Below are 25,652 nucleotides of genomic sequence, written 5' to 3'. Positions count from 1 at the left end.
AAAAGCGGAGTGAAAGAGTTATCAAATGCTTCAAATGCGAAAAGCCAGGTCACATTACAAGCCATTGCGGTCTTGATCCTAGTGGTACAGGTGATCTCAAGCACAAAGCTGAGGGAGATGAGCTAAAGCGAGCCAGAGGAGCGAGAACTTGCTCCAGCTATTGAATGTCCTGTGATATTTGTATCACAATGCGGAAGGAAATAAAGCAGTCATACCGTTGGAGGATATGTGGATGGCGAGGAGCATTTAGTGACTGTAGATACGGGCACATCTCATTCCATAATTCGATCTGATGTGGTCAACAGGAGAGTAAAGCCATTACATGGAGCAAGATTGCGTACGGTCACTGGCGAGTATAACCAAGTCCAGAGAGAGTCCAGTACGAAGTGGTATGTGAAGTCTTACTTGGAAAGGTCGCGGTTCTAAACAAATTAGTTGTGGCAGAGATTGTTGATGAACTCATATTGGGAGTGGACTTCTTAATTGACCATGGCATCAGGATCGACATGCAAAGACGGATTAATCGCTATAAGAACAAGGATGTACCACTTAACTTCAGTTTGGTGAAAGGGTTCAGCAGTAAGCTACAAAAGACCACAAAAGTCAAAGGCAGTAAATCGGGCAAAGGTTGATGGAACGAATGGGCCTAACAAATCAAAACCGAATGTATATGCGAGAAAAACACTGGCATTGACAAACCCTAATGGACGCACTAAAACGAAGGAAAGGATTTCCCAGAAAGAATGCAAGGGTGGTTTCAAGCGCACTACTGTTGTGAAACGTCAGAACGATACTGTTTATGCAAAAGCAATCCGTCAAACTCAAGCTCTTCGAAGTAGTCCAGTGGCCAAACAACAGAGTGTGAGGCAACGTACTAGGATTATGAGTAGTAAAATGAAACACAGGTACGTCCAGAAAGACCCTTCGGGAGGTTTCTTAGAGAAAGATTTGGTACTGTTATACAACCCTCACCGGCGGACATGTGTTCCATAAAAATTTCAATGTAGCTGGGATGGCCCGTACAAAGTTGTGAAAAAGAAACCACGAAATAGAAGGGTGGTTCATTTGGAAAGGCTAGCAGCGGTTGGATCGATAGATTTGTCTGATCGGGACGATCAGACTTAGGTGGAGGGCAGTGTGACGAATATTAGCATCACCATGCTGTTAGTAAATAATCACAACAACAAATACAGTAAGCAGCCAACCTTATGTACATGCACACACATAACTAGCAATTCGAAGTGAAGAGATATCACATACACACACATGTAGTCATCGGCCGAAGTTATTACTCACACATACACACGATTATAGCTCAATTACAACTGTTCTAGAAGGTGAAACGTCTATACCTTAGGAGAAATGGGCGAACGAGGCAACAGAGAGTATAAAAGCAGCGCAAGCTGAGGAATAACTAAGCAGTTTGATTTAAACACGCTGTTGTAAGTTTAATTGTACTACTCCCAAAGTAGACTAAATAAAGACCATTTTTCAATACTGAATATTGGAGTTATTTATTCGACAGTTCAGCGATTCGAACGTTAGCATAAGGTGTATAATTAAAATTCATTACAATATATAAGATCACTGTTCTGTTCTTTCTTGACCGATTGAAAAGTTAAATTCTATCCGAAATATCCATAATCGATAGAAAATAAAAATCTCGCTTGTTGCGCAACCAAATACCCATATACTGCGAATTGCCGAAATATTGCAAGCTATCCCATAGTACGCTATTAAACTATACTACAAATAAAGCAAAACAGTCTATGCTTTACTCAGTTTAAATTTGCTTGAACAGCACCAACATGAAACTGTTGATAGCTTTGTCGCTCCTACTATGCATTGCCTCGGCGTTTGAAAATCGGGGATGCAGAAATACACAACGTGAACGCTTGGGTTCTATGGTGCAAAAGGTAGCTGTAAGGCCACGTATATTAAATGGTCAAACGGCTGCTGCTAATCAATTTCCTTATCAAGCTGGTTTGGAGTTATTTGATGGTGAAATTTGGAGCTTTTGTGGTGGATCTCTAATAAGCAATGAGTGGGTGCTGACGGCTGCTCATTGTACTTTAGAGTAAGTCTTGAATTATATGTACTGTATGTTTTATGGTGTCAGACAATTGACGAAAAGAAAAATTAATAAGTTAATAATCACCCAACAAAGCATTGTATCAGATCTAGTCAATCCTTCCAATTTCAGTGCTATTAGTGTGATCGTATACTTAGGCAGCATCACTCGGTTAGATGCCATTGTCCGCCTGGAGGTGGACAACAGTGACATTAAAGGTCATCCCGAATTCGATAAGGAAACTTTTATAAATGATATAGCTTTGATAAAAATTCCAGCTGTAACATATTCAGCTGCCATTCAACCGGCTACCTTTCAATCAAAATGTGCTTCAAGCTATCCCACTTACGTTGATGAAACTGTAGTGGCTTCTGGATGGGGTCGTACCTCTGATACATCCACATTGTGTTCACCTGTTTTAAAGTTTGCCAATTTGAAAGTGATCTCGAACGAAGTATGTGCTGAAAAATATTCTGATATCGATAACGGAATGCTGTGTACTTCCACCGTCAATCGTGTTGGACATTGTGATGGTGATTCTGGTGGTCCATTGGTTTTGGCAAATTCCAACCTTCAAATTGGTATTATATCTTTTCATTCACAGGATGGATGTGGAGATGGTTTACCAGCTGGACATACTCGTGTCACTTCCTACTTGAATTGGATTCAAGCAAATACGAGGCTTAGGCTTAATTAAAAAAAGTGCTTGTGTTTCTAAAACATATCGACCTCAAAATTATTAATTATAAATATGAGTCATCACCCTTGCATATATATCTGGATTCTTGGCATAACCGAAAAAGTCACATTTTTCTCGAAATTTCAGTACTTAGTGCGCGATAGCTTCTAAAATAACTTAGCCACTTGGCCCCAACATAATGCGGACGTCGATTAGAACGTTTTATATTTTAATGGTATCATTCATATTTTATATGAAAAGTATGTGTCCAAACATAATTGTTCATACGATGAATCAAAGCAAGCCTGGATCCCTAAAAAGAACTAAAGTCTTCGCGTAACAAAAAGTCATGTTACTTCTAATTATATAAGAATATTGGTTTACATTCGGATAACGTCCGTTATGCAAAACTGCGTCATAAGTATTTTGAAATTAATAAAAAGTGCTATAAAGCTTACTTCTGTAAAATGAGAAAGAAAATTATTTGCAACGCGGTTTATGGTTTGTAAGTTCTAAAGGAGGATAAAGGGTTTTCAGGAAGATATTACAAAAACCTCTTTTCTGAAAAACTGGTTATATGGAGGAAATATGATATAGGGGTCCGATCCGCTCGGTTCCGACAAATGTCTGATCGGAATGAAATACATACCCGCTCACCAAATTTCATCAAGATATCTCAAAAATTTAGGGACAAGTTTGCGTTCAAATTGACAGACGGGCATGGCTAAATCAACTTAGAACGTCATCCTGATCAATTCAGTATACTTATTGGTGGGTCCATTTCTTCTCCTTTATGGACTTACAATTTTGGGATTCGTGACAAACTAAATATACCATTTCATGAAAGCTAGAATAATAAAGAAAAAATGTTTAAGTTGACTCGGCCGGGACTTCAACTTAGGACATTCGGTGCGAAAGGCGGATAACGCTACCACCACACCACTGCGACTTGCTGTTCACATCTACCCTTACTCAATACAACGAATACAAATAAGTTTTGATATTTCTCCGAAAAGTGTTAACACTGCATTAAATTTTTGTGTGTACATCTACATATGTACATATATATGTTACGAAAATAATTGTCTGCTATATTCAAATCTGGCAAAAATATCTACCAAAAAAACGTTTAAAAATTACTTTACCATCAGATCTTAAAAATTTTACGCAGAATTGAAAAAATTTCAATTTTTTAAGTTTTGTTTTTTGCTAGAGGCAAATTTGTACTATTGTCTAATTTTCAGCTGTGCTTAAATAAATATTTGCCCGAGTTCAAGTGACTGTTATTAATTGTTGAAATTATGTCCACATTGCAAGTTTCATGAGTTAATATATTATAAATCTTATATTTGTCGTTTTTATACCTTTCATGAAAATTATTTGGTATATTTAGTTTGTCACGAATCTCAAAATTGTAAGTCCTTAAAAAGGACGCGATAGACACATCAATAAGTATACCGAAATGATCAGGATTGCGAGCTGAGTTAATTTAGCCATGTCCGTCTGTCCGTCCGCCCGTCTGTTCGTCCGCCTGTCTGTCTGTTTGAACGCAAACTAGTCCCTCAACTTTTGAGATATCTCGATGAAATTTGGTGAGCTTGTATATTTGGGTGACAAATTAATCATTTGTCGGAACTGACCAGATCGGACCACTAAAGCATATATCCCACATACAACCGATGTTACCGATTAAAGTTATGGCACAGCCGAAGACAGTGCCGTCCTTACATGTTTGGTATTAGTATAGAAAGAAATATTAAGTAAGACCACGTCAGTAGTTTGAGCTTTTTATAACTTTTTTAAACATACCAAAAGTTTCGAAAGTAACACGTTTCACAAAGCAAACACATTCCCCAGTCGTGTGAACACTGGCAAGATACCCAGTAAGATAATCATTTTCTCATGATCTTTTTACCACGCCACTTATGAAGTCTTTCGGGAAAATTTGCTCAAGGCATTTATTTTATAATGTTGGGGATATTGAGAAGGCGTGATATTTCTCAAGGTCTTTAGTTTGGAACGTATTGCTGGACGCCACCTAAAATAACAGGCCAATGTAGAAAGGGCATATAATAGACGGGGATCGCCTCTGCTATATCTAATATCAGAATTCTCATCCCTAACGGCAGACCCGCAAGGCTACATGATACTGAATATCCTTTTTTGATTATTTTTATACTCAGATGAGAAAAGCTTTCAGAGTATAAAATTTTGTCTCCATAATGTTAGCTTCTGAGGGCAGTAACTTATCGAGATAGATCAGTGATGAGCACACATATACATTTACAAAATGAGAATGTGGTAAATATTCGCCATACCTGAAAAAAATTGGGCGGACACATAAACAACTATCCAGCGATGAAAGCAGCAACAACAACGTAGTTTCTGACTTAGATGCTGGTTGGATTAGGTCGAACTGGACGATGAATAAAGACCCCTCATAGCTTGAAAGTGTCCTTAGGGTTACCAGAATTTGTTTGACGACCAAACGAAGAATCCCCAATTAGGTAACAGGACCTATCCTAAGGAATAACTCGGTCCCTTTGGCAAATACTCAAAGTTTCTAGGACCCAGCTTAATTGCTGCTTCGATATCTGGCAATTCTGTCGCCTCTAGTAACTGGAGCCTTGGCCTTTCGAGCGCATGACACACAGAACGTGCTCAATTGTTTCTTCCTGCAGTTCGCCCTTCGTACATCTACTTTTACTGACGAGGCCTAACTTATATACTTAGTATGCCAATCGTGAGCCTTAAATCTTTCAGTCTACGCTTTTCCTGCTTGCTTAGATGCTGAACGTTGAACAAATTATTATTCGAGCAAGCGAAATTTGCTTGCGTGTAAACCAGCTTTTTTAATATCTGTGTGAGGCTGTATGTGATAGAGCTCTCACACGCGTTTAGTGGGTTGCTCATTTTTGGGATATAAAAAAAAAATTCACTAAGCCACATCCATCCGTCTATCGAACTACAAACATGACAGCTTGAGTAAATTTTAAGATATATCAATACTTATTTGTAAATTCCCATCGCTAATTCTATCGAAAAAATAACTCCAATATTCAGTATTGCCAAATGGTCTTTATTTAGACTGCTTTGGAATAGTACAATTACACTTCACTATCAAGTACTTCACAACTAATAGCGTGTTTAAATCAAACTGATTACTGATTCCTCAGCTTGCGCTGCTTTTATACTCTCGGGTTTCTCGTTCGCCCATTTCTGCTAAGTCTATTCATTTCGCGAAAATGTGTTCCGAGAACAGTTGTATCTCATGCTTGGTTGTCAGCTCTATGAACAATGTACATTGTACATGTATATTTGTAGTTTATGCTTTTGTACTAGCCATATGCGTGTGTATGTGTGAGTATCAATTTCTGCTCTTAGCTGATGGTTACATATGTGTATGTGAGATATTCTTCGCTGCCTGGTATGTAAGTTTGGCTGCTTGCCGTTTTTGTTGTTGTTTATTCGCCACAATATGGTGATCTGGTTTAGGGCAGCCAACTTGACGGTCGTCTAAAAAACATTCATCAATGGTTTAGCCAAATTTATGTGTACCACAATTGATGAAGCCATTCAAAGCAAGCTGGGTAGTTATGTTTGTGGGAGAAGTGAGGAAAACGAACAAAGATAGAAGACGATGAGAACGTGGGAGGCTTACTAAAGCAGTTTGTTGTGGTGAACTGTTTAAGTGAAGCTGAAGTTTAATATAACGAACCAAAGGAAGAGAAGAGAAAGGGAGGAGTAATACGTTGGTAATAATCCAATTTATCAGAAACGCACAAACAGGTATATTTTCATAAAAACAGAAGTATAAGCAGTACAATTGCGAGTACGAAAATAGCAGTGCCAATTTTTACCTAATTTTAGCAATTATACCAGAGGCAACTTCCGCATTGAGTTCCAATAAGGTTGAGCTTGTCTTATAAACCAAACAGCAGATACGACCACATGCCTAAGGCGTAGCTCTGGACAAAAAGCTCAACTGGAAGGACAACGTCATTCAGCGTTAAAAGAAAGCATACATTGCATTATATACGTGCAAAAGTCATTGGCGCAAAAGGGGTGCTCACCACCAATATATGCAGATGGATTTATACCGCGGCTGTTGTGTGGGATAGTCGTATAATGGCCAGCCTTGATGAAGGTATCAAACTTAAACTTGTTGGGTAAAGTCTACAGATCTAGTATGATCAGCATAGGTGTTGCTCTAAGAACAACGCCCAACGAAGCTCTGAATATCGTTAGATTTAGAGAGTTATAGAGTTGCCCATTAAACACATACAGTTTTCTTCCTCCTTGCACAGGTCGTTCTGTGACCACAACAGTTCGTTGTGTCACCATAACATTCGCAGCAGTGATTATTGAGCGGAGTCGAATGGGTGCCTTGCAGGTGTCAGGCAGATATATCAGCTATTTTGTAAGCCACAGTAAAGACAGGGACAAGGGACACACAATATCGGAAACAAATCATTATTTTCAGCGACAGCATTGCGGGTATCAAATCCATTGGCCTTTACTCGTCCAATTCTGAACTAACACAGAGGCGTCACCGATCTCTTCAAGAGAAGGCTTAACATGGGTTACAGTTCCCTGGGACATCGAGGGAAACTGCCTCACAGAGGAGCTCTCTAGGCTGGCGAATTCTTCCTGAGAAATAGTTCTTAGGTATGCTTTGCCACATGCAAGCGAATGCTAAAGGAACACATTTATAGTCAAGTCGACGAAAAAGGGCTACTTACATCGAACATCTAAGCAAAATTGGATCCTTTAAGACCCCGTAACGTTTACATTCAGTGTAGGGATAAAATCGTCACACATTTACGCATGCAGAAAAGCTAGGAGCGCCTTATTGCCGTTACTGCAGGAGTTACAAATATGATGAAGAGGAAGAAACGTTGGTTAATCTCATCTGCAACTGCCCGACGACAATTAAGCGCTATCTGTGAGCTCCCTCTAAATAATCTACGACAGTTCATGGAGTATTATTTCAAGAATAGCTTTTATCAAGTTCTCAAAATAGTTAGAGGAGGTCGATGTGTGCCCTCGGGCAGCTACTTTTACCTTTAAGAAAAAAATGTCATAAATTGTAAAGCTGGACCTATGCAAACCAATATCAAAAACGTTTTTGAAAAAAGTCGCAGTCTTCATGAAAATTTTAGAAATTTCAGAATATTTTTGAGTTTTGTTGTCCAATCGCTTTTCTTCCAATTTGTATGGAAAATAATTTAAAACACCTTTTGGACAAACATTTTTCCAAAATCGGCGCCAATTTTAAGAGACCTATAACTTGTAATTGTTCGGACTAAAATTGATTGGACTAAAAAACTGCATAATCAAAAAAATGCCAAAAACTCCAAATAAAAACTTCGAAATTTTCGAAAATTTTTGTCGACTTCTCAAAATTTTTCGAAAATCTTTTTAAAGTATGCCCTTAAAATGAACGGAAGTTTTTGCTTAAAATATCGGAAATAAAATGAGGGAGATGAAGTTTGCTGAGACTTCCACTGCTATTTTCGTGCTCGAAACTGTATGTGAATATTTTTTTTTATCATTAATACATTTAGGTTATACCAAGCTTTGAACCTTACAGTATTGTTAGGCTTTAAAATATTGAGTGTACGCTTTAATTTATGATACTAGCAAGAAAGTAGAACATGGCTATAGAGCTGAGCAGAGCTTATAGAGTACCTCGTAACGGCATAAACTAATCGAGATAGATATAGACTTCTATATATCAAAATGATCTGGGCGAAAAAATAAATTCATTTAGCCAAATCCGTCCGTCCGTCCGCCCGTTTGTCCGTAAACACGATAACTTGAGTAAATTTTGAGGTGTCTTAACGAAATTTGGTATGTAAGTTCCTGGGCACTCATCTCAGAACGCTATTTAGAATGAACGAATCGAATAACCACGCCCATAGGGGTGACTCTAGAATGCGTTTGTACGATATGGATATCAAATGAAAGGTGTTAATGAGTATTTTAAAAGGGAGTGGTCTTTAGTTATATAGGTGGACGCCTTTTCGAGATATCGCCAAACAGGCTGATCAGGGGTGACTCTAGAATGTGTTTGTACGATATGGATATCAAATGAAAACTTTTTCATTTTCTTCTACTTAATATGGTAGGTTTCACACCCATTTTACAAAGTTTTTTCTAAAGTTATATTTTGCCTCAATAAACCAATCCAATTACCATGTTTCATTACTTTTTTCACATTTGGTATAGAATTATAGCATTTTTTTCATTTTTCGTAATTTTCGATATCGAAAAACTGGGCGTAGTCACAGTCGGATTTCGGCCATTTTTTATACCAATATAAAGTGAGTGCAGATAAGTACGTGAACTAAGTTTAGTAAATATATATCGATTTTTGCTCAATTTATCGTGTTAACGGCCGAGCGGAAGGACAGACGGTCGACTGTGTATAAAAACTGGGCGTGGCTTCAAACCGATTTCGCCGGGTGGAAACATGGTGATTGGATTGGGTTTTTGACGCAAAATATGACTTGAGAAAAAACTTTGTAAAATGGGTGTTACACCTACCATATTAAGTAGAAGAAAATGAAAAAGTCCTGCATGGCGAAATCAAAAGCCCCTGGAACCGTGCAAGGAATACTGTTCGTGGTATTACATATATAAATAAATTAACAGATGATATTCTGGGTCACCCTGGTGCACATCTTGGTCGATATTTCGAAAACGCCTTCACATATAAAACTTAGGGCCACTCCCTTTTATCTCCCTAAAATCGCTGATTAAAAACAAAATGATAAGGAAATGCGGTCAAATTTAACCAAATTTTCGTATTTAAAACAATATTCAAATGAAACGAATTGTTAGCTGAAGAAAGATAGCAAAGGCAAGTTGCTCCGCTTTTTAGTATTACCATTTGTATGTATCAATGAAAAAGACAATTTTATCTCCAAAGCTCTCAGCTGAGTATGTAATGTTGCTCGGTTACAGCCGAACTTAGCCTTCCTTGCTTGTTTAAATTTTTTTTTTGATGTCTCATATTCGTTTTTATCATACTTCAAACCGCTTACCAATAGTATGCATCCTCAGCGGGTAATGGAGCTTAGAGAATACCCACGGCAGAATTGCCTGTCGTAAGAGGCGACTAAAATACCAAATTTATTCAAGGGGTTGTATATAGCTTCTGCAACCAAATTCTCAACCTCGCCTACCTGTGGCGAACCCGGTTTCTTTAAATGCTGTGTTTCTGACTACCCCAAGTTCCTCATGGATCTAGGGGGTGGGAGGTCTAGATGGCCTAGAAGGTTTCATGTGGTCATACTCAATTGTTGCCGATATAGTCGGGCTAGTACCTTCCCGTAACTTATCGGCTCTGCATACGGCAAAGGACCATCAACATCGACAACACTCCCCAAGGCCGTCCTTATCGCTACAACAACATCAACAACAACCAAAGTTTTGTCTTTAAAATATACATAAAATATTTGAGACAACTATGGCACAGAAAAAAAGACGATGAATCTAAATCAGTTATTACGCAATAACAAAAGCTGAGAGGATTATGTGATGGTTGAATGACACTTAAGCTCCACAATCGGATTTCCTTTAGTCTAACATAACGGCTGACATGAGACACACATTTACATGCAGGCATTTTCTTTTACGTTTAGGCTTCAACAAAAACCAAGTAAAAGTTCAAAATCATGTCTCTTATTACAAGGATTCTTAGTGTGACTCCTCTTCCATCGATATATTTCAACAAATTTAGCAAAAAGAAAAAAAATAAGTTGCCAATTACAGCACTTATGCCGCCTACCCAAAATTGAGGAAACTAAGGAAAAAGTTCAATATGCATTTTTTGCGCAAAAACAACAACAGCAATAAAACACCTCTCTTGATACAAGCACTTACTTTCATAATACTTGCTTAGTTGTTACATATGTAAGGCGATTATATTACGAGTGTGAAAAGAAAAACTTCACACAATTGAGTTCTGAGTGTTTGAGTTGAGACTGAAGTGGCAGGTTGCAGAGATTCACAGATTTGGGTGACACATAAAAGCAAAAGGGAATATAACAAGTAAGGAAGGTTAAGTTCGGGTGTAACCGAACATTACATACTCAGTTGAGAGCTAAGGTGACAACATAAGGGAAAATAACCATGTAGGAAAATGAACCGAGGGAAACCCTGGAATGTGTTTGTATGACATGTGTATCAAATGAAAGGCATTAAAGAGTATTTTATGAGGGAGTGGGCCATAGTTCTATAGGTGGACGCCATTTAGGGATATAGCCATAAAGGTGGATCAGGGTTGACTCTAGAATGCGTTTGTACGATATGGGTATCAAATGAAAGGTATTAATGAGTATTTTAAAAGGGCGTGGACCTAAGTTCTATAGATGGACGCCTTTTCGAGATATCGCCGTAAAGATGGACCAGGGGTGAATCTAGAATGCGTTTGTACGATATGGGTATCAAACGAAAGGAGTTAATGAGTATTTTAAGAGGGAGTGGGCCTTAGTTCTATAGGTGGACGCATTTTCGAGGTATCGCAATAAAGGTGGACCAGGGGTGACTCTAGACTTTGTATGTACGATATGGGTATCAAATGAAAGGTGTTAATGAGTATTTTTAAAAGGGAGTTATAAACTACAGATGCACGTTTATGGCTAGTAAGTTTATAGCTGGTAGCTAAGTAGTAAATTCTAGAAGAAGAAACGCCTAGAAGTATGCGCACGAGATAGCAGAGGGTATAAAAGGAGTGAAAGCTGAGTAAGCAGCAATCAGTTTGATTTAAGCACGCTATTGGTTGCGAAGTATAAGTGTTATTGTGAAGTACTTTCAAAGTTGTCTAATAAAGACCATTTTGCATTATTGAATATTGGAGTTATTTATTCAACAATTTAGCGATACAAACGTTAGCAGAAGGTTGCAAAGAAGAGGAATTGCCCTAAATTCGTTACATTATATTCTGTCTTCTGGCTTATAAAAATGCCTTACGTTAGTTTTATTTTATGTGGGCTATAAGCCCTATAACTACATATATGACACTACTTTATTTTCTCTATATTTTTCTTGTATTTTCTCTTATATTTTTGTCACCCTCCCTCCTAATACGGTTTCAGTACTGGTGTAAGTTTGTAAACTATATTTCAAAAAACTAACGATATACAAGAAAAATACAACCTAATTCATTAAAAACAAACCAGCCAGTTTGTGTTTCGATAGTTTTTTTTTGACATTCGGCCGTTTTTTCTTTATTTTTTCTGACAAATAAAAATTTGGTTTTTAGTTTAAAAAATTTGTTCATAAAAACATAACTAAAATTAGCTTTCTTGTGAAAAAAGTGAATAATTTCCCGTGTTATTTGCATTGTTTTTATTGTTAAAAATCTTAATGGAAAAATAAAATTTGTCAGTATTTCTAGCTTAGATTCCAAGACAAAATAAATTAGTGTCATATAGGTACTACACACAATGGTATCTTTGAAATAAATTTTATGCCTGTTGACATAAGTACAGAAAAACAAGCAGTTTTCCCATTTGTGTGGATACGATTTGCAATGGGTCGATTCCGTCGTTTAACGCGGCATATTTGTATCATAGCATAGCTTATTTCTCTACATGTGGACTAAGAAAACCAGTTAAATGTTTCTGAAGTCAAAAATTCAATTTCGCCTCGAAAGCGGTTTCGAAGCAGATGAAACAGCCAATCGAATCGAGTGGAAAATGATATTGGGTTTATGTTGCCTTAGTAAAGTTACTACGCCTCGATTTCTGCCTACCAAAATGCCAGTATTTAACCCAAATTCATCCAATATGCTTAAAATTGAATCTACGCTAAACTGTTTATCGAGATTTTCTAAATTTCAAAACAAGCTAAAAAGAGCTAAAACATTTCTGAAAAAAGCTGAAAAAGCTTAAAGCTAAATCGCAACTTTTCAAGCCAAACAGAGAAAAAACTAAATCTAGCTTGAAAAAAGTTAAAATGGCAACACTGGTCGTATGAGCATCATTACATTTTCCAGTGTTGCTTTTGTAATTAGATGATGCTAATACGGAGCACTGTTTCTGTAAGCACGTACGCTAAACGTAGTTATTTGGTAATGAATATCAGGAACTTTAAATACTACTTTGGGAATGATTGAAATACCCGCTATACTATTACTTTTAATGCGCCTGAAGACTTTTTTCCAAATTGTACTTGATTTGTATTCGAGTTGTAAAGAACTTCGTCTGAGACACTTTCCACCACTTCATAATGAATCTATCCGATAGCTTAATCATGTGTATTTGACAATATTCGTACTGTAAATTTCGGCATTTCTTAAAGGGATTCAAGATATCGATCAATAAGGAGCCATGCAGTCAGCTTTTCGATATGTAAACGTATTTGCTTATGGTATGGAGGAATACAACATATAAGCGTGAGTGTAGTCACTATGCTGTAACATATTATGGGAGCAATTCTAGGCAAGGCATGGAAAGCAAATTAATTGAAAGGAAGGGTTTGTTTTAGATATGTTAACAGCGAGGTATAAACTTGCTGTTCACAATAAAGGTTATCGATTTTCATTACCTAATAACTACCACACCGAAGATTCTAGGTTCGAGCCCCGAGCAATGCAACATCCAAAATTTAGAAAACAGTTCCAATTAGAGCAAAGTTTTTATAAGCGGAGTCGGCCCTCGCCAGTGATTTGGAAAACACTCCGTGTGCAAAGCTTCATCTACCTGCGGAGTTGACTTAAATGTAGGTCCAGCCAATTTGAAGAACAAATTAAAAGGAGCATGATGAAAATTGGAAGAAGAAGCTCGTCCTTAAAGCTCTTTGGAAGTTATCGCGCCTTGCATTTGTTTATTTAATAAGTTGTTTGTTATTGAAAAATTTTGGATTGATTTTTGAAAAGTTATCGATTATTTATCGAAAAGTTATCAAAAAATTATCGATTTGTGCTCGGACTGTTAACGGCATGCTTTCGAATTTGACATGAAAAAGTTATCGATTTGTTATAGAAAAGAAATCGACTGGTTACAATTTGCTATCGGCGAGTTGTTGATTTGCTACTGATTTGTTCTCATTTAGTATCAAACAGTTATCGGTTTTTATCGAAAAAAATATCGATTTTTTTATCAAACAGTTATTAATTTGCTATCGAAAAGTTATCGATTTGTCATCGCAAATTTATCGATTTGCTATCGAGATGTAGTCAAGTGTTACGAAAAATGTATTGTGTTGTTAACGGCAGATTGTCGATTTATTATGGCAAAAATATTGATTATTTATCGAAAATTTATTGATATGTTCTCAGGCAGTTGTCGATTTGCTTGCGAAAAATTATCGACTTGTTATCGGGGTGACTAATTTACTATCGATTTAAAGCGATGACACATTTGTACGCAATTGATAACAAGCCGAAAAGAAACAATAACTGCCGATATCGGCGGTTACCGACAAGAAGCCGAGGAATAAAGAATCATTTCTCGAAATTATTTGTTTCTGGTAAAGTTACATCTGTTGGAGTTTAACTTCAACCCTTGAGTGAGCTGTAGTTAGGGCCAGATTATGCATGACACCGTGCCATATTGCGTCGCACTCACTCACAGTCACCACTATATAATACCAAATATTTCATAAAGACATTCAGGTTTACTGCCAATCACTGAAATTAATGAATGCTTTTATATGATAAGAAATTTACACGAGAAAAAATTACTCGTTCCGTTATTCATAAGTTGCGCCTTAATTTTGAAACATTAGTTTTCTAGACGTACACCAACACGTGTATACATCGAACTTACACCTTTTCATTTTCAATACTGTATTTAAATTGAGCCTAGAGCTGTATGGCCAGTTTAGCACATTTTTCTGTAGCTAAGACTTTTCCGCCTGGAAGGTTAGATTAGGTTGAATTGGCCGGTCCGTGAGGACCTTACATAGACTGAATGAATCCAGTGTTACCAGCAGTTTGCTAAGTGACCAAACTGAAAACATCTATCAGAAAGTAGGACCTATGTTCTAATATAACTTCGTTCTCTTGGCAAATACTAAAAGCTTTTCAATTACCTATGCTATTTGCTGCTGAAAGATCTGCTAGCTGTGCCACTTTTAATAGCTTGTGTCTTAGCCTGGCGCAGGGCACGAGCACAAAACGTGCTCGACCGTTTTCTCCTCCAAACCGTACTTCCTACATCTGCTACCACTGGCGAGGCCTAATTTAAATTATGTGACGATAGAAGGCAGTGTCTAGTTACAGTACCCATTTTGTATTCCTACAGTCCCCTTTTTTATGATAAGTGTAACTTTGTTAGTCTAAGGTGGTAAGGCCTGTCTAAGGTGGTAAGGCCTGTCTAAGGTGGTAAGACTTTCGACACTTTGCTGTCCCACGCTTGGTTTCACGCCTCTCTTGCTTGGCCCATCATGTGCAACTCTCGCCTTGTCTTAAACTTGCCTAACCTGATTGGGACGTCTCTCGTACAAGGTGCCCAGGCACCCAATATATATATGTATACCTATCCCTGTCTCGATTCTTACCAGAGGTCGCTTACACTTTAACACGCTTTTGAATGTTGTGCTTTGCGAGATTATCGCCGTAATCGCTACTTTGCTGCCAATATAAAAGTCGACGCGGCTGCGGTTTGAACTATTTTCCTCCAGTGTTTCTACTGTTTTGGTTAAAACTGCTGGTTAAAAATGCTGTGGATACATTTTCTGATCTGCAATTATCTCCATTTGTATTTTAATAGAGCTATAATTTGTGTTCAAAGTTTCAAATCTATATCACACTGGGAAGTCACTTAAAACTCGATACCATAATTTTCAAATTCGGACAAGTTTTTTATATATCATGATCCCTGTGCCATCTGGCGGAAGTTTTACCCCCATGTCGCAATTGGTTCTAAAATACTTTCCAAGTCTTCAGACTCTATCCCCACGGGAAGTTACACCAATTTTCCCATTCCTTCCTCGAATCAGAAAATCACACGTCACATGCGTTTAGTCAAAGTTTAGTTCCTCCAATACATGCACAAAATGAAAAAAATTGAGTTAGCCTCAATTGCGATTCTACTTACACTTTCAATTGATTGGTCTTTTTATGGAGCACCTTCAACCAAACTAGTGCATATGTTAGTAATGGCGGATGACTGCTATTTACAGTTCTTCCCAAAAGCACTCCGAGCTTTCTTCGATCGCTTGCTACGTAGTTAGCTATACAACGAGTAAAGGGCTTAAAGCGCTCTCGAAGCAGTCAGGCTAATACCAAAAGGATCAAGTTCCGGGGCGTACTGGATTCCATCCAACAAAAGAATTGTCTTATCTTGTTTGGTTGATTTTCCGACAGGGTGGATAAATGATGTATATTGGAACGATTTTCCGTCATCCCTTGTCAAATTTGGTTTTGAGACAAACCGGTTTCGGCGTTGTGCCATCATCAGTGTCGATTTTCGTTCTGATCTGTTGTTGTCATTTGTCCTGTATTTATAGTTCGTAGTAGGAATTGTCCATAACTTTTCCTTTATCTTGAGTTTAAACAACAACATTAACAATACCATCCTCTATCTGCTCTGAAGGTCTGCAGGATTTGGTTAACTACCATTATCCATTGGAGAGGTAATAGCATGCCTCCCTGGGGGGTGCTCCTGTTAGTTAATTCAACTGCTCTAATTATTTGCGTGACATTCACTTGCTTCCCGAGTCATTGTAGGTAGCAAAACACCAAGCCATGCCCATCTATTTGATTCTAAGTTTTTGTTTTCATTTTTAAAACTTCCAGTTAACGAACTACCTTCCCAACTTTCACACATCACTTTTACTTATTCCTTTACACGGTTATACTCCTGGCTGAGTTTTAAAGGTTTCTACAAATATTTTAAACAACGATTACAAACGATTTACAGTCAGTCAACATATTGCAGTAGTCAACTTAGACGTCAGTTTACCAGTCACTTCCATTACTTTAAAATCAATTAATTTTTTGCGCGCAGAAATTCATTTAATTCATGTTTCCTCACAGCTCAGAGAATATAGCAAAACATCGTTGCATACCTTTAGGCGCTTTAAACGCTAATGTAAATGAATTCACGCTTGTCATGAATTTCATGCAGTCAAGTGCTTGGTTGACTTCAAACACACAATGAAGTTGTTGTTTTGTTTTTATACTCAGTTGACAGAGTATATTAACTTTGATTGGATAACGGTTGGTTGTACAGATATAAAGGAATCGAGATAGATATAGACTTCCATATACCAAAATCATCAGTATCGAAAAAAAATTTGATTAAGCCATGTCCGTCCGTCCGTCCGTCTGTCCGTTAACACGATAACTTGAGTAAATTTTGAGATATCTTGACGAAATTTGGTATGTAGATTCCTGGGCGCTCATCTCAGATCGCTATTTAAAATGAACGATATGGGACTATAACCACGCCCACTTTTTCGATATCGAAAATTTCGAAAAATTGCGATAATTCATTACCAAAGAGGGATAGAGCGATGAAACTTGGTAGGTGCGTTGAACTTATGACGCAGAATAGAAAATAAGTAAAATTTTGGACAATGGGCATGGCACCGCCCACTTTTAAAAGAAGGTAATTTAGAAGTTTTGCAAGCTGTAATTTGGCAGTCGTTGAAGATATCATGATGAAATTTGGCAGGAACGTTACTCCTATTACTATATGTATGTTTAATAAAAATTAGCAAAATCGGAGAACGACCACGCACACTTTTAAAAAAAAATTTTTTTTTAGTGAAATTTTTACAAAAAATTTAATATCTTTACAGTATATAAGTAAATTATGTCAACATTCAACTCCAGTAATGATATGGTGCAACAAAATACAAAAATAAAAGAAAATTTCAAAATGGGCGTGGCTCCGCCCTTTTTCATTTGATTTGTCTAGGATACATTTAATGCCATAAGTCGAACAAAAATTTACCAATCCTTGTGAAATTTGGTAGCGGCTTAGATTCTAGGACGATAACTGTTTTCTGTGAAAAAGGGCGAAATCGGTTGAAGCCACGCCCAGTTTTTATACACAGTCGACCGTCTGTCCTTCCGCTCGGCCATTAACACGATAACTTGAGCAAAAATCGATATATCTTTACTAAACTCAGTTCACATAATTACCTGAACTCACTTTCTATTGGTATAAAAAATGGCTGAAATCTGACTATGACCCCGCCCACTTTTTCGATATCGAAAATTACGAAAAATGAAAAAAGTGCCATAATTCTATACCAACTACGAAAAAAGGGTTGAAACATGGCAATTGGATTGGTTTATTGACGCAAAATATAACTTTAGAAAAAAACTTTGTAAAATAGGTGTGACACTTACCGTATTAAGTAAAAGAAAATGAAAAAGTTCTGCAGGGCGAAATCAAAAGCCCTTGGAATCATGGCAGGATTACTATTCGTGGTATTACATATATAAATAAATTAGCGGTACCCGACAGATGATGTTCTGGGTCACCCTGGTCCACATTTTGGTCGATATCTCGAAAACGCCTTCACATATACAACTACCAACACTCCCTTTTAAAATTCTTATTAATACCTTTAATTTGACACCCATATTGTACAAACACATTATAGAGTCAGCCCTGGTCCACCTTTATGGCGATATCTCGAAAAGGTGTCCACCTATAGAACTATGGCCCACTCCCTCTTAAAATACTCTTTAATACCTGCCATTTGATACGCATGTCATACAAACACATTCCAGGGTTACCCGAGGTTCATTTTCCTACATGGTGATTTTCCCTTATTTTGTCTCCATAGCACTCAACTGAGTATGTAATGTTCGGTTACACCCAAACTTAGCCTTCCTTACTTGTTTATATTATGTATATGCTTTAAATTTTCCACGTAAACGAATAGCTTGAAGTGTGTGTAAAGGAAGTCAAAGGGCATGGACTTACACTCTCCCTATCTCACCTGCTCAAAGAAGTGCAAACTGAGTTAACGGTATATACCGAATTACAAGAGTAATGCTTGAAACACAATGCCGAGCGACGACGACATACGCCGCGTCGTGCGATGACATTTTTTAAATTACGCCCAAACATTTCGTCTACTTAAAACACATTGCCGGGCGCAATTGACGCTGTTTATTCAGAGTGGCCATTATTTAGAAAAACGTTTTTAATTCTTTGCTTTAGCACTTGACTGCTAAAACACGCCCACAATGTTAAGAGCTATGTTAATTCGGAGGGCGAACATTAATACTGTAAGGAATTAAGGGAATTCCGCCTATTCTAAACCTTCTGCTAACGTTCGACTCGCTAAATTGTTGAATAAATAACTCCAATATTCAATAATGCAAAATGGTCTTTATTAGACTACTTTGAGAGTACTCCACAATAACGTTTATACTTCACAACCAATAATGTTCTTAAACCAAAACTGATTACTCACTACTCAGCTTGCGCTGCTTTTATACTCTCTGTTGCTTCATTCGCATATTTCTACCAAAGTCTAGACGTTTCGCCTTCTAGAATCTGCGTGTGTGTGTATGTGTGAGTACTACTTCGGCCGATGACTACATGCGCTTGTGAGTATCTCCCCGTCGCCTTGTATGTATGTGTGTAAATGATGATCAGCGGTGGGCACCACTACATTTACACAGTTACCAAATTGAGAATGTGTTAGTAAACACGAACGCGTAGCGAGCACGAAAGCAAAATCAATTATTTATTTAGTTTGATTTCAATGCTTGAACGGTGAGCACGTGTCGCACGCATTCTTTGGTACTCTGTTTTAAGCGCGCGTGCGACACTTCCTTACTGTTGGACCATCGAAATCAAACTAAAACAGCTTTCGTTGATTTTGACGAAGTGGCCGTTGTGCTCTCGCTTATCGTATACATATATGGTCGCTTAGCAGGTGCTAAGCTCACGCCCACCCCGGATGATGATTGATTTTATGTACACAAGAGTGTCATCTTGCTTTATTGTTGTTATGCCTTTAATTAATAATCTTAGTGATATGAGTATCACTTAGTGATGTTACTATTCGTCACAATATTATAACCCTTTAATTTAAAAAATACAGTCTACATGTATACGGCGCATGTTGCGTACGTTTCCATAAGATTGCATGTGTTTTAGAGGTTTACGCCGATCACTTTATCGGCGGCGGCGGCGTAGGCTCTGTTATATACCGGCGGCGGCAACATAGGCGGCGCGCCGGCGTACGCCGGTGTTCTTACTTTAAAAGCTTGATTTTTCTATTTAAAAAAATAATATTTAGGAAAGGTTTTGTTTGTATGTATTTAAGGAAATCAACGTGTTGGCCATTTCGGAAAGATCCGGGGTTTTTGCATCAAAATCTCGCAGACCGCTCAAAAATTTTCAGGAGTAGGTCCTTGCGAAGGGATTGTCCCTCGTTCGCATGCTCCAGAGAGGCTTCGAACCTAACCCCGGTCTTTGGAATTGATACTGCTGCGTCTGCTGAAAAGAAATAGAGATACATAAAATAGTCACACTTTTGCCTGTATATCTCGTGCAAAGCGTAGTTTCACCTAGTGTAACTCCTAATAATCGTCGCGAACACAATTTCTTTAAATCATTTGTCGCTCCTTGGCGGTCACACATAAAGGCGACTTAGGGTTGCTATGAATGGTCTATTAATACTCATGACTATCGTGGCACAGGGTGCCTCCATTTTTTTCGGCTGTTTTTAAGAGCTAAAATTTCCGATGTGCGAACAGTAGGAATCCCTACCACCAGTCGCTACCACGCCTCCTGAACCTCATACCATATGCCAGTACAGAAGCTATACGACTGCGACTTCGAACTCATACCTTCATCGACGTCACTTTCCTAGAAGCTCTAGGTGTAGCTCCGAAGACTTTCCAACGAATGCTTTTGTTGCGCTATGCTGCCGAGCTACACTTTGAAACGTTAGGGAGTGACTATTCGGCCAAAGATGCCGCCCTCGAAATCATAAGCAGTCTAAGTGGATGTCGGCGCATCTACATAATTAAAATTTTACAAGGACCCTGGATAAAATGTTTAAAATGTAGACCAAAGATTGCAGACGTTTGAGTTCACAACATTGATTTCAATAGTCTTCGTTAAATCAAATTTAGAATGAAAGTCGACGGATTTTAAGTTGAAAGTTGTTAACTACTGTTTTCCGGCCTTACGATATAGGAGCTCATTATGGATGACCGCGTAGCTTCATTTTTCAGACAAGTTCGACTGTCCACTACGTTAGGGTAGTATCACACACGGTCATTAGTTCCACTGTCTTGGGAAAGCTTTTGCTTCACCACTTTGAGTGTTCTTGCGAAGGACAAAGCCTCACCTGGTAGATATATGTGCCTACGTATTCACAATTGTAAAAGGAGCCGTAACGTGTAGGTGATATTTAAACTTGGTTGATAGGCTATAATCAATGTGATTCACTCCAAGGGACTAGTTTTGGATAGGGCCGCCAACTTTAGGAAATGTCAAACCGGGAGACTTGGGTGTTGAAGGATGAAGTGTGAAACTCAAAATTAACATTTCAGACGCTATTGTATAGTTTCGCAAATAAACAACAGATGTTTGAATGTAAGCCCAAGCGATTTTTCAAACCCTTCTCATATGTACATATATCCTCAACTTAAGTATGAGGTAAGAATAATTTCAAAGGAGTGTTTATGCCCCTAGAACCTACTAAAGGAGTTTGCATCACCGATATCGCTTATTCTTGAGGACAGTTTAAAAACATGATCGCCTTGGGTCATTTTATTTGAATAAATTTTTCATTATTAATTTTTTCAAAAATGCAAAGTGAGCATATAAATTTATTATATAACTTTTATTTTAGTATTTTGTTTTAATAACTTGCTGAATTGGGTGATGGAAAGTCCGTGTTAAGATGACATCGAAAGCGCCTGTTATTTTAAATAACTTTTGAATAGTTATAAAGAGTTAAATTTCGCAATTAGTTTCTTATAACTGGCAGTGATGCGCATCCGTTGATACCACTTTCGACCATATCCGACAAATTTTCGACATGAACAATAAATGGCCTAAACAGTCTTAAATGAGTAGAAAATATAGTAACGCGCCGGACGCCGCGCCGCCACGCCGATATTTTTGACATACGGCGGCGGCGTGCGAAAAACGACCAAAATCGGCGGCGGCGGCGGCGTTTATCGGCGGCGTATATCTCTAATGTGTTTAAAGTTTTGACAGCGCACGTACCCGGTTAGTTGAAAACAACGTATAAAGAACGTATTTGGCAGTAAAATTAAGAAATATATGTAAAAAAAAAAAAAATTGTTTTTGGATATTATGTTTTCTTTTTTTATACTTAAAACAAATGTGACGCGGTCTATGAAAAGGGTGCTTATGACTCAAAAAACAGTTGTTTCTCGCCAAAAAAAAAAACTGTTGTTAACAGCTGTTTCTCGCAATTTCTTTTTTGAGTCATAAGCCACCTTTTCATAGACCGGGTCACAAATGAACATCAGCAACCCTTGGGATGTTTGTCGTCATCGCCCGGCGGCGACGATAGAAATCAATCTATCGTCGCAAAATGACGTCGCGTAAATTTCGCTCTTCGCTTTCATTGTGCTCACCTTCATGTAATTACGGGGTTCTATTTTTGACACGGCGAAATTCGTCGCTTTTACTTCGCGGTGTCAGGGCATTGTGTTTAAAGCATCAGTTTATTTTTGTTTGACATGTTGTGGTTGCAAGTCACAGCTGTGGTTACATCAAAGCAGTCATATTGCAGAATTTTAGGCGAACTGAAATTAAAATTATTAAACAAACACTCGAAAGCATAACAAACAACCCTCTTTATGGTGTGTATTTTTTCAAATATTGTTTTTCTCTCACTTTCTGCAGTTGGAAATACATTTACTAAGCCTTACAAGCATCTACCGTCATGTGGAAGAGAGGTCTTAGCTGCCGAGAGCAATATATTATACGTTTTTAAAGGGTATATAAGTTTTTGAAATTTTTGAAGTGAAAACTTCAATCTCTTGTTGGTAGTTCATCCGTCCAAATGAAACGAAGTGACACCACGCATTCAGAGAAGGCTCTTGATAACTGATTGCTGGACTTTCAAATTTTAATCGATAGGTGGTGCAGTATCCTACGAAAGTCTTACTACATATATTTCCATTTTGTTCGAAAAAAAGGTGGCCCAATATATGTATTTATATTCAACCGAAGGTGGCACGCAATTCCAAATTTGAAAAATCTAAATTGTTTTAGAAAACTTCGAAAAGTTAAGGGAAAGAAAGAGTTGAAGTGTAGCGAAAAAGATGCCATTTTATGACTGTCCCGTCCCCATATAATTTGGCTTTCGTGATCTTTCGGTACTACAGTAGAATCCCGAAAAAGTTAACCAAAATGTCCCAAGGGTAGTTTACTTTTCCGAAATATTAACTTTTCCAAACGGTTTTCAAATTCGAAAAAATGCAGTAATAAACATAATTTTTGGGATATAACACATTGAATTTATTTAAATGACTTAGTTTTAATCATTACCGAGCATAAACTTATATTTAATTTGTACTGGCTGATTTCAAGTTCACAGAACATACATACACATTGATTTATTCACATTGTAAATATCGACATGCCATATGAAAAGTAACACTTTAAAATTTTTTTACAAAGATATCCTATGAAAAAAATTTGTAAGTGTTACATTTCGTATGGCATGTCGATATGTACTTATTAATTTGTAAGAGAAGTCGAGACTTGTTTGTTTTTTATTTTCTTTTGTGTCACAGCTGTTGACAATTTTCGCCCGCATATTAGTAAGATCTGATATCGGATTTGTATCAGTATTGTTCTCATACCACTTTATCAAGGTATTGATACATCCAACTGCTTCCGAAAAACTCACTTTCTGTTGTTGCATATCTTGCTCGATAGCTAATTACCATTAGCGGACACTTTGCAATCTTCGTCATATTCTGTAATTTTAACGTCGTTCCAAATTTCAATGTCGTCGATGCTGACGTCAACAATACCCACCTTTGCCAAACAAACTTTTGAATTTAAAAAAAGTTCAGAAAAGTTAACCAATACTTAACTTTTTCGAGCGCTACGTGGACGCTCAAGCTCGGTCAGCTTAGCCGAGCGTTTAACTTTCTCGAGAGTTAACTTTTTCGCGTTTCTACTGTAGTTCGGAATTTTGTGGCTATTTCGAGACCTTTTAGTAATGAATTCCTAGTAGGTAGGCTTCGGGACGACTACGTTACCTATTCGAGATCATTTCGGGATTGCTTTGGGATCATTTCGGTGCTATGTAAGGATAATTTCGGTATTTCGTGGTTACTTCGGTATTGTATGGAAATATTTTTGAACTATTTCGGAATTTTGTGGTAACATTTGGAATGCTTTTGACATCATTTTAATACTAATTCGCAATCATATTCGGGATTCTCAAGAGCCGTTTCGGAATTGTATGGCTTTGGAGTTTGGATGCTTTTGGAGCCATTTAAGTACTCATTCGTGACTGTTCTCGGAATTATTCCGGAAACGTTTGGAGATATCTTTTGCGATATTCTCGGCATTATTTCGGGAAGATTTCGTAACATTCTCGGTATCATTTCGTGCTATTTCGGGATCTTTTAGGGTTGAATTTGGAAAACTATCCGACCATATCGGGGTTGTTTTCGTGATTATTCTGACAGTATTTCAAGATGATTTTGGAACTATTTGGGGACAATTGGGAAATAATTTTTCGGATCATCTCGGGATTATTGCACGACTTTGATTTGGGGATCATTTCGATGATATTTAGGAGCAATTTATGAACTACTTCTAGACTTTCTCGGCATAATTTTGGTATTATTTCGCGATTGTTTTGGAAGCTGTTTCGTTGTGAGATTATTTTCTGCATGATTTTAGAACCGATTATGGATTTTGTGGAAATAGTTTAAATACTTTTTGGAACATTTTGAGATAGATTCGGGATTACTTTCCTTTTCGGGGTTTGTGGAAATATTTCGAATACTCTCGGGATCATTTTATAATTAATTGAGTACAATCATCGGGATAGTTTCGGAACGGCTTCGGAATTCTGTGGGAATCTTTCGAACGCTTTCGGGATAACAAATTTAGTACTGATTCGGGACTATTGCGGAACCTTTTCTGGATTGTGTGGGAATATTTTAAATGCTTTCGGAATCGTATCAGTACTAATTCGGAACTATTTTCAGAATCGGAACTATTTCATGAATGTTTACGGAATCATTGCAAGATAATTTTCGGAACAATGTTATTATCCTTTCGTCTAATTCGAGAAAAGTTCTGAATAATTTCGGAATCAGGACTATTTCGTGAATGTTACAGGACTAACCCGTGAGTTTATTGTTTACTGGATGTTTTTTTGTTGTATCGCTAAAGGCACTTCCCGAAGGTTTTGGGGAGTGTTATCGATGTTGATGGTCTTTTGCCGGGCATAGGTACGTTACGATAACATGCACCATTAAGGCACTAGCCCGACCATTTCGGGAACGATTTAATATGAGAACAATTTGCAAATGAACATTCTAGGCCATCCCGCACCCACCTCTAATACTATGAGGAACTTGGAGTCGCCATTGTTTAGGGGATCATTTTCTTAACTATAGAAGCATCATTTTGGGAATTCTCTGAATAAATTTCCGATAAATTTCGGGACTGTTTTTGATTGAATCTTCTAGGCCATTCCGTCCCCGCTCCTAATCCCATGAGGAACTTCGGGTCGCCAGAGTGTTCTTTTCTTTCTGCGTACCGAACAGTGGGTAAGCCTAGTAATGAAGTAACAACTAGGATGTAAACACATTTTTTTATATGAAATGCACGCGAAAGAAGCTTCACTTCTAGTCTGCGTTAGGTACAGCCCAAGCACAATTTTCATTATTTTCTGCAGGAATATTCGCTTTTTAGGTTTTATAACATAATATATACCCAAAAATCAACC

At 37.7% G+C, this 25,652-nt stretch overlaps 2 protein-coding genes across 3 annotated transcripts in view; one reads left to right on the top strand and one right to left on the bottom strand.

Moving 5' to 3' along the window:
• Nucleotides 1-25,652, bottom strand: part of LOC137254449 (uncharacterized) — a 447,929-nt gene that overhangs the window by 409,790 nt on the left and 12,487 nt on the right. The gene's annotated exons all lie outside the window — the stretch shown is intronic.
• On the top strand, nt 1,822-3,161 carry LOC137254448 (collagenase-like). The gene is made up of 2 exons (XM_067792137.1): nt 1,822-2,077; nt 2,204-3,161. Exons 1-2 carry the CDS (start codon nt 1,905-1,907, stop codon nt 2,766-2,768), a joined length of 738 nt encoding a protein of 245 aa, XP_067648238.1. The 5' UTR covers nt 1,822-1,904; the 3' UTR covers nt 2,769-3,161.

Source organism: Eurosta solidaginis, chromosome 5, assembly GCF_040869045.1.
Source record: "Eurosta solidaginis isolate ZX-2024a chromosome 5, ASM4086904v1, whole genome shotgun sequence".
In the NCBI taxonomy this organism is placed as follows: Eukaryota; Metazoa; Arthropoda; class Insecta; order Diptera; family Tephritidae; genus Eurosta; species Eurosta solidaginis.
The sequence above is the reverse complement of the archived record's forward strand: the minus strand, read 5'-3'. Positions and strand labels throughout refer to the sequence as shown.